The 15616-nt window shown below is 48.5% G+C and overlaps 1 protein-coding gene across 9 annotated transcripts in view; it reads right to left on the bottom strand.

Moving 5' to 3' along the window:
- The window catches only part of LOC100500787 (myocyte-specific enhancer factor 2C), a 98705-nt gene that overhangs the window by 52108 nt on the left and 30981 nt on the right, over positions 1-15616 (bottom strand). For 8 of the 9 annotated variants that reach the window (XM_014172371.3, XM_014172372.3, XM_045706762.2 and 5 more), the window contains one exon: positions 2223-2416. In XM_014172371.3, coding sequence (XP_014027846.1) covers positions 2223-2276 — 54 coding nt within the window. In that variant the 5' untranslated portion in view covers positions 2277-2416. Of the gene's footprint in view, positions 1-2222; positions 2417-6370; positions 6448-15616 lie in introns of those variants that run through there. The other variant, XM_014172374.3, reaches the window with a different exon arrangement.

The following is a 15616-nucleotide window of genomic DNA, read 5'->3' as shown; positions in this document are numbered from 1 at the left end:
CATGTGTTTGATGTATTTGATACCATTCCACCTAATCCTTTCCAGCCATTACCACAAGCCCGTTCTCCCCAATTAAGGAGCCACCAACCTCCTTCGTGCACGTCTTGCTTGGCTCATACATGAGAACTGATGTTGCTTTACCTCCATTGCCATGTACAACAAAAAGCAAAAAGCAAGAGTTCATTCAAAAGATGTTTAAGAAGTTTATTTAAGAATCTTGTATCAGTATGAATTCAAAACAACGTGTAAAAAGGCAAGGAATATTGCTGGTGTAAAATTGATTACAAGAGATCTCAGGTATAAACTTAAAATCACTTGCTCCCTTTCTCTTCCCCCTCCTCTCCTCTCTCTCCCTCCTCTCCTCTCTCTCCCTCCCTCCCTCCCTCCTCTCTCTCTCCTTCCCTCTCTCTCCCTCATCTCCTCTTTCTTCATCCTCTCCTCTCCTCTCCTCTCCTCTCCTCCCTCCCTCCCTCCCTCCCTCCCTCCCTCCCTCCCTCCCTCCCTCCCTCCCTCCCTCCCTCCCTCCCTCCCTCCCTCCCTCCCTTCCCTCTCTCCCCCTCCTTTCCTCTCTCTCCCGCCCTCCCTCCTTCCCTCGCTCTCTGTAAACGAACCCCGGATATCTGTGGTATTGATTCCCCTCAGGTGTCCTTCCTGTCTCCCTCTCTTCCCTCCTCATCCTTGGGAGCCGGAGTGCCTCTGGTGCGACCGGTGAGCCCGGTCTGCGGTGTGACGGGTAGGGAGGGAGAGGAGGCTAAGATAAAAGCAGACAGGAGGTGTGGGTGCTGGTGCAATGTGGTAGCCTTCCCCTCTGAAACTCCCTGACCTCTCCCACACTCCCTCCCCTACCCTGACTCCAAAAACCTGATATCTGGGAACAACTGTAGAGCTCCCAGAGAGTCAAGTAGGACATAACGGACTTCATGCTCCACTCCCCTCCTCCTCTTTCACTTATTTCTTCTGTCTACTTCTCACCAAGGAGTTCTCAGACCACCCAGCTGCAACAGCCACTTCAGTGGAGTCCAATCGATTTCTAGCACCGTTTTATGTCAAGTCACAACAGCAGGGTGAAGAGAGCCCAATGACAGTGTTTATGTTGAGATGTCATACTGTCAGAGGCTAGAAGGGACAGTGAAGTACTCTGCTAGATGTCAGCCAATACAGAATAAAGACATGACAAGTAGAAGGATCTAAGAGAGTCTGAACCACTCTAATGTGATAGATGTAATAACCAGTGAATGTCATGACAGTATGCTGGGATAATGATTCACAGATTGGTGGGGACTGAGGAGGAAGGGAGTGTGTGTGACCTGTGATTGGAGGGGGGCTTATTAGCAGGGTATGGATCCAATTGGCCTGACAGGGAGCTGACAGAGTGGCGGTGGTCACTGGTGCCACAGGAAGTAATGGATTGTGGGCCTGCAGGGCAGAGAGAGAGGCAAGTCTGTCTCCATCCATTTCCTGGGTTGTGTGGCTGATGTTTTGTTGTAATTTATCATTGAAGACATGGCCACAAATAAAGCCAGCTGGTTGAACATGATATTTATGGTAAATCCTTTGCCTATACAAGGGTTCATCAAATAAATGTGCCTCTTCTTTTGAAATATAAACATTGATTCAAATAATTGAAAAATAATTGTATAGGGTTTTTCTACTTACTTATGCTGGCTACGTGTTTTCAATACATTTGAATATGAGCCTTGTTTTAAAGGTACCTTGAGAGGAAAGATACAGAAGGCACAACCAGCCCTGAGACAGAAGGAGCATGTCGGCCTCTCAGCGCTCTCTCAGAGCTCTCTTAGCTCCACCCATCCCAGGGCGCTCTCTGCGGTGTGTGGTGCGTGCATGAAACCTCCATCTCTGTTTGGTTGTTTGTTTGTGTTTTCTCCCACCCTTCCCCTCCCTTCTCCACCCCCGTGCATAGTAATATTCCACTGCCATGAGCTAAAGTGGGTGGCATGGTGTGAGAGGGTGTGATAGGGTGCCACCAGTGTATGTTACATTTAAGAAAAACAAGACGTACTACTACCTCCATGTAAACCCCCAGGGTACCCAGAACAATCACCCTCCTATCCCACCTACACCCTCCTGCCACCACCACGACACCGTCACATCCAGACTCCCTGAAGACTTAAGTCAGCACACCTACCGTGCTCTCTCCCAGGCCCACAGTAAGGTATTTCCACCCCCCCCATCATCCATCCATCCTTCTTCATGGGGCTTACCTGTCTGTTGCGTTCATCCATAATCCGCGTGATCTGAATCTTTTTCCTCCCCATTGTCCCCGTCTTCTTCTTCTCTCCTCTCCCTAAAGAACTTTATGCTTTCTTCTGCCTCTCCTCAAAACGCTTTCTCTTCTCTCTCTTCTCTCTCTTCTCTTGACTTGCTCCGATCAATTCAAAGATTCCAGCATCCGTACCTGCAATAGAGAAAGAAAGAGAGAGAGAGAGAGACAGAAGGATAGAGGATAAGCATTAAGTGACATGAAATATGGCACAAAAAAAACGAGGGGGTGGGGGGGTATGGGTGGGAGAAAAGTCACATCATCGCTGCCACAAGGGAGGGGGAAGAAATACAACTAATCTGTCAACATGTTGTGAAAGGAGCGCTGTGTTTTTTACTGTCGATATCATGCAAATCAGGTTTGTTGCGTTACCGTGCCAACTATGAGCAGAGACAGCGCTGTCTGGATCTCGTCTCATTCACAGAGAGTTTGACAGTTTTGGAAGTGCCGCTAACTTAAATGCTCTAATCACCCACAGTGTAACGTTACCTCTAGACTAAGAAATACACTTTCTTTCTCCTGAAAAACAGCAGTTTGTTTACAGAACGATGTCAAGGTAAAACTAATCTAGTCTACCTCCAACACAGTTCTAAAATGGCCGACATGGAGACTGGCTTGGATGCAGATGTGAAACCTAGCCTTGCCTTGTTCAGAAACACTATAGATTTGACTTTTAAAATTACGGCAATAGAGCTGATTCCCGACAAATTCGGTCTTGAACATTTAAACCAGGACTTAAACCAGCTGGACACAATCTGTCTGTCTGTCTGTCTGTCTGTCTGTCTGTCTGTCTGTCTGTCTGTCTGTCTGTCTGTCTGTCTGTCTGTCTGTCTGTCTGTCTGTCTGTCTGTCTGTCTGTCTGTCTGTCTGTCTGTCTGTCTGTCTGTCTGTCTGTGTTTGTGGTTGAGTGTGTGTGCACATGCATGCACGTGTGTGTGTGGGCTGAGCTGGACCGATAGTGTGTGTGAGTGAAATAGCTGACTTCCAAAGAGTGTGTGCATGTGTGTGTGAGCTTGAGTAAGCCAGATCTCTGGTACTTCTCTCCAGAGTGCTAAAGTAGGCCAACCCAATCTATCTCAGGGAGGAGCAGAAGAACTGTTGTGTTTTATTTTGACAGTAGAGGTGATAACGTTCCTCGTTATGCAAATGAGCATCCCATTATTTAAGCTCAGTGCAATGCAGGGGAGCTGTCAGCGCCGTCGCATTAAAAACCATCTAGCCTGCTTTTTTCTCCCCCTTCCCATTCTCTCTTTTCTCTCCTTTCTGAACCAGATTTCCGGCACCTGGCAGCGCGAGCCGCAGACATTGATGTGGAAGATGACACTGCTTCACCAAAAGACATGTCAATCTCTCTCTCTCTCACACACACACACGCACAGGCATGCATAGACACACACACACACACACACACACACACACACACACACACACACACACACACACACACACACACACACACACACACACACACACACACACACACACACACACACACACACACTTCACTCCCCCATCTTTCCTTCCTTGTTTCATCTTCCTCTAACCTGAATCTATGTGTTTATTGAGTGACATGATGCAGGAGAAAGCACCCCAACCCCCATGGTGAACAACTACATACTGCTGTACATTCGACCCCTACACTTCTTGAGCGGAAGGCATTGGTAATAGACGTGCCTGGTAGACACATGTCTTGTCAGTTATAACCCCATGTGATCTTGCTTTAGGAATACAAGTGAGAATTATTTCTCAGTATTGAAGAGCACAGGTTCAAAACACCTGTACTCCTGCATGCCACTAGTTGGCTCTCTTATATCTTCAGTCTCTCCTGGGAGATGGAGCCAAGTGTAATCAAGCCAATTAGATGTAGCCTGACATCTCCGAATTGTCTCCAGGTTGACAGTAGCTCAGGTTTCACATATTGAGTCCAAGAACGGCGTGGCTATTTGACACTTTGTTTATAATCAAGCTTGTAAAAGGTCCAATGTGGTTACATATCTAATTTAGGCTTTACTCACTACTGGCTCACATCCTTCTGCCACTGCTCACATCCTTCTGCGTAATATCAGAATCTCTCTCTCTCTCTCTCTCTCTCTCTCTCTCTCTCTCTCTCTCTCTCTCTCTCTCTCTCTCTCTCTCTCTCTCTCTCTCTCTCTCTCTCTCTCTCTCTCTCTCTCTCTCTCTCTCTCTCTCTCTCTCTCTCTCTCTCTCTCTCTCTCTCTCTCTTTTTTCTCTCTCTCTCTCTCTCTCTCTCTCTCTCTCTTATTTATTTATTTTCAGGACCCTGTCTTTCAAAGATAATTCGTAAAAATCCAAATCTTCATTGGAAAGGGTTTAAACACTGTTTCCCATGCTTGTTCAATGAACCATAAACAATTCATGAACATGTACCTGTGGAACGGTCGTTTAGACACTAACAGCTTACAGAACTTAGGCATGACACTAATAGCTTACAAAACTTAGGCCACTAAAGAGGCCTTTCTACTGACTTTGAAAAACACCAAAATAAAGATGCCCGGGGTCCCTGCTCATCTGCGTGAACGTGCCTTTGGCATGCTGCAAGGAGTCTTGAGGACTGCAGATGTGGCCAGGGAAAGAAATGGCAATGTCCGTACTGTGAGACGCCTAAGACTGTGCTACAGGGAGACAGGACGGACAGCTGATCATCCTTGCAGTGGCAGACCACGTGTAGCAACACCTGCACAGGATTGGTACATCTGAACATCACACCTGCGGGACAGGTACAGGATGGCAACAACAACTGCCCCAGTTACACCATGAACGCACAATCCATCCATCAGTGCTCAGACTGTCCGCAATAGGCTGAGAGAGGCTGGACTGAGGGCTTGTAGGCCTGTTGTAAGGCAGGTCCTCACCAGACATCACCGGCAACAACGTCACCTATGGGCACAAACCCACCGTCACTGGACCAGACAGGACTTGCAAAAAGTGCTCTTCACTGACGAGTCACGGTTTTGTCTCACCTGTACTTACACCGAGGCCTGTAACCTGGATCGGTATCTTTTCTGGAGGTGGAGGGTCCGTCATGGTCTGGGGTGGTGTGTCACAGCATCATTGGACTGAGCTTCTTGTCATTTGCAGGCAATCTCAACGCTGTGTGTTACAGGGAAGACATCCTCCTCCCTCATGTGGTACCCTTCCTGCAAGCTCATCCTGACATGACCCTCCAGCATGACAATGCCACCAGCCATACTGTTCGTTTTGAGCGTGATTTCCTGCAAGACAGGAATGTCAGTGTTCTGCCATGGCCAGCGAAGAGCCCGGATCTCAATCCCATTGAGCACGTCTGGGACCTGTTGGATCGGACGGTGAGGGCTAGGGCCATTCCCCCCAGAAATGTCTGGGAACTTGCAGATGCCTTGCTGGAAGAATGGGGTAACATCTCACAGCAAGAACTGGCAAATCTGGGGCAGTCCATGTGGAGGAGATGCACTGCAGTACTTAATGCAGCTGGTGGCCACACCAGATACTGACTTTTACTTTTGATTTTGACCCCCCCTTTGTTCAGGGACACATTATTACATTTCTGTTAGTCACATGTCTGTGGAACTTGTTCAGTTTATGTCTCAGTTGTTGAATCTTGTTATGTTCATAAAAATATTTACACATGTTAAGTTTGTTGAAAATAAACGCAGTTGAAAGTGAGAGGACATTTCTTTTTTTTGCTGTTTATAAATATATATAATCTCCTGATTATGATGCACATTGACCATTAGCATGTCAACAGCTCTTCTTCACCTTTGTGACAAAACCATACTCATGTGATGATTGTTTGCAGTTCCACTGCGAACGACACTGGAAACAAGACCACTGACCTGTATAATCAACCATAGGGAACAACAGTACTAACGAGACTAACATCTAAAATTACACATTGGTTTAGTATTTTATGATACTCTTGTTAATTTTCTATGGTTACACAGCATAAATCATTAAAAACAGTAAAGTGCTGTCAGAAAGATGAAAGAGTGTCTTCAGACAGACTAACACTCCAGCCTATCAGTGGTGCTCAACAGTCCAGAGACACAACAAGAACAACAACATATCAATCCCCCGGGCAGGCCAGCATACCTCAATCAGATCCTGACAGTCGAGGCGCACCACGCAGCTCTCCTCCGTCTCCTGAACGCTAACGCAATGCCTCTCTCCATTGGTGACTCCCTGCCTCCTGCCTCCTCCCCCCTGAGCCTCTCAATGTTAACACCCTCTGGAGCAACACCTTAGTCCTTATGTAACAGTAACACTAAGACTAAGCCCATGTCCTGAACATTTAATCCCAGCTTTGGCTCCGGCAACCAATGCTGCCTGAGGAGAGGTGCTACTTAGCCCGGCGCCGGTGCCCTCCCTCCCCTTCAACACCACTCCCTCCTTCTGCGTCCTCCCTCAAACACGAGAGCCTCCACCCAGCTCGTCAACTCTCCCTCCTCCACCTACCCCACACACCCGCTCCCACCCCATTGCCCTCGGCATCCAGGTCTGGTCAGGGAGGGTTGGCTGGTGACAGTAAGCATCCCCAAAAGATTACCACAGAACAGCACAATCCAATTTACCCCTTTGACAGTGTCCCGCCAGGAGACATGCCGCGGCCCGCCTGATGGGGAGAACGAAAGAGAGAGAGATAGGGAGAGAGGAGAGAGGGGGAGAGACGGGGAGAGACAGGGCGCGCGCACGAGAGAGAGAGAGACAGAGAGCGCAATCCAATATAATGAGACAGAACTATGTCTACAGTGCATTCAGAAAGTATTCAGACCCCTTCCCTTTTTCCACATTTTGTTACTTTACAGCCTTATTCTTAAATGATTAAATAAAAAATGTTGACCGTCAATATACACACAATACCCCATAATGTACATAATAATTCAGATTCTTTGCTATGTGACTCGAAATTGAGCTCAGGTGCATCCTGTTTCCATTAATCATCCTTGACATGTTTCTACAACTTGATTGGAGTCCACCTGTGATAAATTCAATTGATTGGACATAATTTGGAAAGGCATACACCTGTCTGTATAAGGTCCCACAGTTGACCATGCATGTCAGAGAAAAAAACATGTATGCAGCATTGAAGGTCCCCAAGAACGCAGTGGTTGCCATCATTCTTAAATGGAAGGAGTTTGAAACCACCAAGACTCTTCCTAGGGCTGGCCACCTGACCAAACTGAGTAATCGGCAGAGAAGGGCCTTGGTCAGGGAGGTGACCAAGAACCCAATGGTTCTCAAGGAGCTCCAGAGTTCCTCCGTGGAGATGGAAGAACCTTCCAGAAGGACAACCATCTCTGCAGCACTCCAACGATCAGGCCTTTATGGTGGAGTGGCCAGACGGAAGCCACTCCTCAGTAAAAGGCACATGACAGCCTGCTTGGGGTTTGCCAAAAGGCACCTTAAGGACTCTCAGACCATGAGAAACAAGATTCTCTGGTCTGTTGAAACCAAGATTGAACTCTTTGGCCTGAATGCCAAGCGTCACGTCTAGAGGAAACCTGTCACCATCCCTACGGTGAAGTATGGTTATGGCAGCATCATGCTGTGTGGATGTTTTTCAGCGTCAGGAACTGGGAGACTAGTCAGGATTGGGGGAAAGATGAACGGAGTAAAGTACAGAGAGATCCTTGATAAAAACCTGCTCCAAAGCACTCAGGACCTCAGACTGGTGCAAAGGTTCACCTTCTAACAGGACAACGACCCTAAGCACATTGCCAAGACAATGCAGGAGTGGCTTCGAGAAAAGTCTCTGAATGTCCTTGAGTGGCCCAGCCAGAGCCCGGATTTGAACCCAATCAAACATCTCTGGAGAGACCTGAAAATAGCTGTGCAGCGATTTTCCCCATCCAACCTGGCAGAGCTTAAGAGGATCTACAGAGAAGAATTGGAGAAACTCCCCAAATACAGGTGTGCCAAGCTTGTAGCATCATACCCAAGAAGACAAGGTTGTAATGGTTGCCAAAGGTGCTTCAACAAAGTACTGAGCACAGGGTCTAAATCCTTACTGTATGTAAATGTAATATTTCCATATTTTTTATATTTTTTTATTGAACAATTTCTAAAAAACAGTTTTTTCTTTGTCATTATGGGGTATTGTGTGTAGATTGATGAGGGGGGAAAACGATGTAATCCATCACTGTATGTTGACCACTTATGCACTCAGGGAGGACTCCACAGAAGATTGAGACTGACACTTCACCTTTTAGGTGCAGCGACGGTGAAAGTGTAGGTTTAGTTTTAGGTGAATGTTGCGATTTTTCAGCCACTCCTGAACCTGAGGGAGAGAGAAGACTAACAATCTTTCTATGCCACACTAAGCCAATTCACTAATCCATAACCAAAGAGTATGGGGAGAGGGCAGAGCAGAGGAAATGTAGGGATTGGGAAGGAGAGAGAAGGATTTTGTTTCTCTCTCTCTCTCTCTCTCTCTCTCTCTCTCTCTCTCTCTCCATTACAAAGTGAAACGGCTGGGGGAAGGCCAGTGGGGGTCACTGCTAAGGTCAAAGTGCACGTTAGGAAAGACATGATGGGCTGAGGGAGTGAGAGAGAAGGATTGAGAATGGTGGCCATACCAATAGAGAATAGTCTGCCTCAAAGTAACAGAACCTAGAGAGAGCTGACAGAGGGAGAAAGAGAGGGGAGAGCGAGAACAAGAGGTGGAAAGAGGGATCTTTGAACAGGTACCAGGCCTCTCAGGGGGGAGGGGAAGAGCTCTACCAACCGCCCTCCCATCTGTTAGGCAGACGGAGGGCGAGAGGGAGGGAGATTCAGCACACACTCTCTCTCTCTTTCAGAAGTGGAGCTGGAAGGGTGATGGGAACTTGTACATAGTTGTCCCATCTCCTCACTTCCAAGTGTTAAGTCACCAAAAACGAAGATACAGCACGTGGGCAGCATTTCTTCCCGTCCTAATAGACACATATATATATATATATATATATATCCTATAGGGTGTTGCTTGTTAATATGGCTTTGTCATTGACAACACAAGGACTGCACCCGAGAGAATCAAAGAGATGAGGAGAGAGAAAAGAGGAACATTATCTAGGCTGGTCCCTTAGTTCTAATTCCTCTCTTTGAAAGACAGCTGCATGGTGCAAATCAAAGCTTTTGAGAGAGAGAGAGAGAGAAAGAGAGAGAGAGAGAGGAGAGAAAGAGAGAAAGAGAGGGAAGAAAGAGAGAGACAGAGAGAGAGAGAGAAACCGAGAGGGAGAGAGAGACCGAGAGAGAGAGAGAGAGAGAGAGAGAGAGAGAGAGAGAGAGAGAAAATGTACTGAACACAGCTCTGAAAACCAGTTCCTCATATGAAGAACACATACACCAACATCTGCTGACATTATATATTTTTCAACTAAATTCTAAGTAGGCCTACGTTGTTGAGAATTGGAGAAAACCATTTATAATGACAGGTTTGATGGTGTTTTTCCTAGAACCCCACCTCCCCATAGCACATCTGCAACACATTTAGTAATAGCATGTCTTGAAAAAACGGCAGTATCCTCTATCCTCATAGGAAATGCGGTTGCGAGGATTTGAAATAACATATTACACTGCAGTAAGTAAACCTTTTAGGAGGTGTATGCTACATTAAATAAACCCTCTCTCTTTTAAAATAAGCTACCATTTCCTTGAAGAGGAGGCAATAACGTATTTAATACAGTTTCCGAACAATCTGAGTATGAACACACACACACGCACAACGTACAAACGCACACACACACACGCACGCACAAACACACATGCACAAACACACACACGCACACACACACACACACACACACACACACACACACACACACACACACACACACACACACACACACACACACACACACACACACACACACACACACACACACACACACACACACACACACACACACACACACACACACACACACTCTTTCTAGGTTCCGTTTTGCTTGAGCATCCCTATAGCTCCCCCCCATATCAACTCCTAATCCTAAAAAAACATGATATTTTTTATATGCAGAGCTGGTGTTTAGAGTTGTGTGTTGTTTGTGGAGGTGAAGCTGTTTATCTGTGTGTTGCCTGGGTGTGATTGTGGGAGGGTGAGGGAGAGGGAGAGGGGAGCCAGTGGCCAGGAGACTGTATGCCTCCATTTCATTGTGTCTCTAATGTCATTACAGGCAATGACTACTCTGTGTGGCACGTCAGGCTCTCCGTCTGTCAGGCTCAGATAGACACGGTGACAAATCTCTATCACTCCCTCCCCTTCCCTTCCCTCTTCCTCCCTCCCTCCCATTCCCTTCCCTCACTCCCCACCCTCCCGTTCCCTCCCCACGTCTTCGAGTAACACACGGAAGAGAATGACCTAAACCTGGGCCATCGCCTACATGTAGGTGGGCCTCTGTGCTGGTGGTGAATCATGCCAAATATTAGGGCTAATTTAAAGCTTTAGCAGCTAAAGAGATTAGCAGAATGTACATCTGGGATTAGCTTGATAGCGGTGTATCATGGTGTAATGTGTTCAAGCGTTCAAAGCTGTGGCATGTCTGTGTGTGTGTGTGTGTGTGTGTGTGTGTGTGTGTGTGTGTGTGTGTGTGTGTGTGTGTGTAAGAGTTTGAGAGAGTGAATGTGTGTGTGCATGCCTCTTTCTATTAACTCACGTTACAGTGTAGTCATTAGCAGACAGAGATATTTTTTAAGCTCTGCCGTCATGAGAAGAGAGAACTGTCTATTGTTGAAGAGAGAAGGGAGCTAGTTGCCTCTTCATCTTTACACTGTCTGTTGTTGAAGAGAGAAGGGAGCTAGGAGCCTCTTCATCTTTACACTGTCTGTTGTTGAAGAGAGAAGGGAGCTAGTTGCCTCTTCATCTTTACACTGTCTGTTGTTGAAGAGAGAAGGGAGCTAGTTGCCTCTTCATCTTTACACTGGTCTGTTGTTGAAGAGAGAAGGGAGCTAGTTGCCTCTTCATTTTTACACTGTCTGTTGTTGAAGAGTCAAGGGACCTAGTTGCCTCTTCATTTTTACACTGTCTGTTGTTGAAGAGAGAAGGGAGCTAGTTGCCTCTTCATTTTTACACTGTCTGTTGTTGAAGAGAGGAGGGAGCTAGGAGCCTCTTCATTTTTACACTGTCTATTGTTGAAGAGAGAAGGGAGCTAGTTGCCTCTTCATCTTTACACTGTCTATTGTTGAAGAGAGAAGGGAGCTAGTTGCCTCTTCATTTTTACACTGTCTGTTGTTGAAGAGAGAAGGGACCTAGTTAACTCTTCATTTTTACACTGTCTATTGTTGAAGAGAGAAGGGAGCAAGTTACCTCTACATTTTTGCACTGTTAATTCTATCTGACTTTGATTGGCTTGACTGGAACAAGAGACCAAGGCGTATTGTTATAGACTAATGTCATATTATACCTCAATTCCACAGCCCTGTATCCACTCCAAACCCACCCCTCATCCCAAACCCTCTCCCCCACCCCCCACCCACTGTTAGACCCTCTATCCCCTATTCACCCCCACCCCAGTCGCCCCCAGGACCTCGTGGACAGAAAGGCAGGAAACACACACGTGGCAAACTCAACGGAAGGATGTGACATCAGCAACCACAGACAATTAAAGGTGTAAAGGTGCTTCCTTCCCTAAACTGTTCCAGAGAGCACAAAATGGGAACCAAAACTCACTGTGCTTCCCTCTCCCTCTGCCGAGAAACAAGAGAAGAGGAGAGAGAGAGATGTCCGATTCTTCTGCCCACCTCAACCAGTCGGCTTCTTACCCTTGAGATTACCATTGAGAAGACCAATAGAGGTTCCCTCCATGTCCCGTGTCATGAAACAAGGCCCTTCTAGGTGGCACAAAGCCTTCTGAGAGAAATCTCACCAGCTTTTGTCTATCAAAAGGAAAGAAAATCACCACAACCGCAATGCCCGCCATCAGATCTGGATTCCATCATGATGCAACAGGACGCATCGTTGTGATTGTGAAACCTTAACCGAGAGGACAAACCCCTTTTTCTCTACGGTTTCTCAAAACATGTGTAAAGCCTTCCCTAAATGTTTTTTAGCAAAAAACGGGAGGGGGGAAAAATAGCTAACTAAAGGCTTTCTAAGCGATCATGTGAAATGATGGACGAAGTGCATTTCTGTGTGGCATTGTAGGGTGACTAGAGCCCTTTTGAGGTGCAACGCTAGATGAAAGCATTGGAAGAGAGAGGAGCGTTCTTATTCATGCATTACAGGGCATCCTGTCAGCACCTTAACTGCAATGGCTTTCCTCCACACACACTGCAATCAAGTGGAAACTGGTCTAACAGCTCTAAACAGCATCCCTGCCCAGCCCCATGAGTGTAGAATAGAGATAATAGCAGAAGCCTTCAAAGTGCTTTAAATGGAAGAAAAAACTGATACGAGGAAGTTGGTATCTGATGTGTCAGCTGTGGGGGACAATAATTTATCTTTTTCAGGTCAGAGATTATTGCAATTTGTATTCTTTTATTAATTAACATGCGAGAAGACCACTTCATATTCAAGTAATTTTATTTAAAAAAAAACAAAGGCCTGGTTATTGACTTAAAATCTACATGATGTATATGGCGAAACCTCACCCAATCAACAAACCTCTGCTACACATTTCCAACAAGCATGTTGTTGCCATGGCTTTCTATTCTTGGACCAATGGAAATCCATTCAGCACACAGTGGTCTCCTTTTTCATCTCTGTGTGCTTTGAGAGAAAAGTAAAAAACCCTGTAACTCCTCTCTCAGTGGAGAGGCTGTGAGGTAACAGGTAACGGGGCCTTTTAAGTCCAGTGCTGCTTACTACTGTATTCTGTTCTGACCTGGTAAAGCAGGGGAGGGGAGGAGCAGGGGGAGGGGAGGAGGAGCAGAGGGAGAGGAGGAGCAGGGGGAGAGGAGGAGGAGCAGAGGGAGAGGAGGGAGAGCAGAGGGAGAGGAGGAGGAGCAGAGGGAGAGGAGGAGCAGAGGGAGAGGAGGGAGAGCAGAGGGAGAGGAGGAGGAGCAGAGGGAGAGGAGGAGCAGAGGGAGAGGAGGGAGGAGCAGAGGGAGAAGAGGAGCAGGTGGAGAGGAGGAGGAGCGGAGGGAGAGGAGGAGCAGAGGGAGAGGAGGAGGAGCAGGGGGAGAGGAAGAGCAGGGGGAGAGCAGGATGAGCAGAGGGAGAGGAGGAGGAGCAGAGGGAGAGGAGGAGGAGCAGAGGGAGAAGAGGAGCAGGTGGAGAGGAGGAGGAGCGGAGGGAGAGGAGGGGCAGAGGGAGAGGAGGAGGAGCAGGGGGAGAGGAAGAGCAGGGGGGGAGCAGGATGAGCAGAGGGAGAGGAGGAGGAGCAGAGGGAGAGGAGGAGGAGCAGAGGGAGAAGAGGAGCAGGGGGAGAGGGGGAGGAGCAGAGGGAGAGGAGGAGGAGCAGGGGGAGAGGAAGAGCAGGGGGAGAGGAGGATGAGCAGAGGGAGAGGAGGAGCAGGGGGAGCGGAGGGAGCAGGGGGAGAGGAGGAGGAGCAGAGGGAGAGGAGGAGCAGGGGGAGAGGAGGAGCAGGGGGAGAGGAGGAGGAGCAGAGGGAGAGGAGGAGGAGAGGAGGAGCAGGGGGGAGGATGAGCAGGGGGAGAGGAGGATGAAAGGAGAGGAGGAGTAGGGGGAGAGGAGGAGCAGGGGGAGAGGAGGAGGAGCAGAGGGAGAGGAGGAGCAGGGGGAGAGGAGGAGCAGGCGGAGAGGAGGAGGAGCAAAGGGAGAGGAGGAGCAGAGGGAGAGGAGGAGCAGGGGGAGAGGAGGAGCAGCAAGGGGAGAGGAGGAGCATGGGAGAGGAGGAGGAGAGGAGGAGCAGGGGGGAGGATGAGCAGGGGGAGAGGAGGAGGAAAGGAGAGGAGGAGTAGGGGGAGAGGAGGAGCAGGTGGAGAGGAGGAGCAGGAGGAGAGGAGGAGGAGCAGGTAGAGAGGAGGAGGAGAGGAGGAGCATGCGGAGAGGTGTAGGAGTAGGGGGAGAGGAGGAGCAGGAGGAGGAGCAGGTAGGAGAGGAGGAGGAGAGGAGAGGAGGAGCAGGCAGAGAGGAGGAGGAGTAGGGGGAGAGGAGGAGCAGGGGAGAGGAGGAGGAGCAGGTAGAGAGGAGGAGGAGAGGAGAGGAGAGGAGGAGCAGGGGGAGAGGAGGAGCAGGGGAGAGGAGGAGGAGCAGGGGGAGAGGAGGAGCAGGGGAGAGGAGAAGGAGTGGGTAGAGAGGAGGAGGAGAGGAGGAGCAGGGGGAGAGGAGGAGGAGCAGGTAGAGAGGAGGAGGAGAGGAGAGGAGGAGAAGGCGGAGAGGAGGTGGAGTAGGGGGAGAGGAGGAGCAGGGGAGAGGAGGAGGAGCAGGTAGAGAGGAGGAGGAGAGGAGAGGAGGAGCAGGAGAAAGAGGAGGAGCAGGGGAGAGGAGGAGGAGCACGGGGAGAGGAGGAGCAGGGGAGAGGAAGGGCATGGAAGATAAGGAGGAGAGGAGAGGAGGAGGAGGGGGAAAGAAGGAGCATGGGGAGAGGAGGAGCAGGCGGAGCAGGGGAGAGAGAGGGAATAGTCAGGCGGCTGCTGCAACTGAACCTCTCACTCAGCACCCGCAAACAAGGCCTATAGTGTCATACAGAGCAGGAATGGTGGACAGATAGCCACCCGTCAGAGCCAAAATGGAGACAGGTGAGAAACCATCTTTCCACAGTCCATTGCTGACTCCCCCAAGGATAAGGTGACTTGACCACAATGTGTCAACTGCTCTTTGAAAGCAGGCCAAGAGCTGTAAAACTGCAGCTGCTGCATGGGTCCAATGGAAGCATCAAGCGAGAGAGAGCTGCTGGACAGCTGAATACTGCTCCCTGTCGCCTGCTACCTGCTCGCCTGCCTGCTTCCTATTTGCTGCATCAGCGACGTGACTTGGGGGACTGTAACTACATTTCATGCATGCAATAGCTGATATGATTATCATGGATTGAGTGGCTGATGATAATCCACAATCAAAGTCGTCACTAATTGATTATGTTGGGTTGACAGGCCAGTGATATGATTTGGAAGAGAGATCATATAATATCACAGAACATTGTGAATCACAGAGTGTTAATGTAGATACAGGTTCTCTGGGTTCTGTGCCAGACTACTCGGTGAACAGTAGGTACTCAGAGTGAAGTAAAGAGCAGAACAGTTACTCTGACACACCAATGTCCTTGTGCCACGGTGGAGAAAACCAGCAATAGAGGGAACCATTATTTGGAAAGGCTCAAATGAATCCATGGCATGAGTAAAGAGGGCTACGGACAGAGTAAAATAATCCTTGCCAGATTGTGAAAATGAGATGGAATAGCTCCAGGTGGGGGAAGATGGACGTCAGGAGGATGGTGGTGCTGCCATGGTTAGGTAAATGG

The sequence above is a fragment of the Salmo salar genome, chromosome 24 (assembly GCF_965601325.2).
Source record: "Salmo salar chromosome 24, fSalSal1, whole genome shotgun sequence".
NCBI classification, from domain to species: Eukaryota; Metazoa; Chordata; class Actinopteri; order Salmoniformes; family Salmonidae; genus Salmo; species Salmo salar.
The sequence above is the reverse complement of the archived record's forward strand: the minus strand, read 5'-3'. Positions and strand labels throughout refer to the sequence as shown.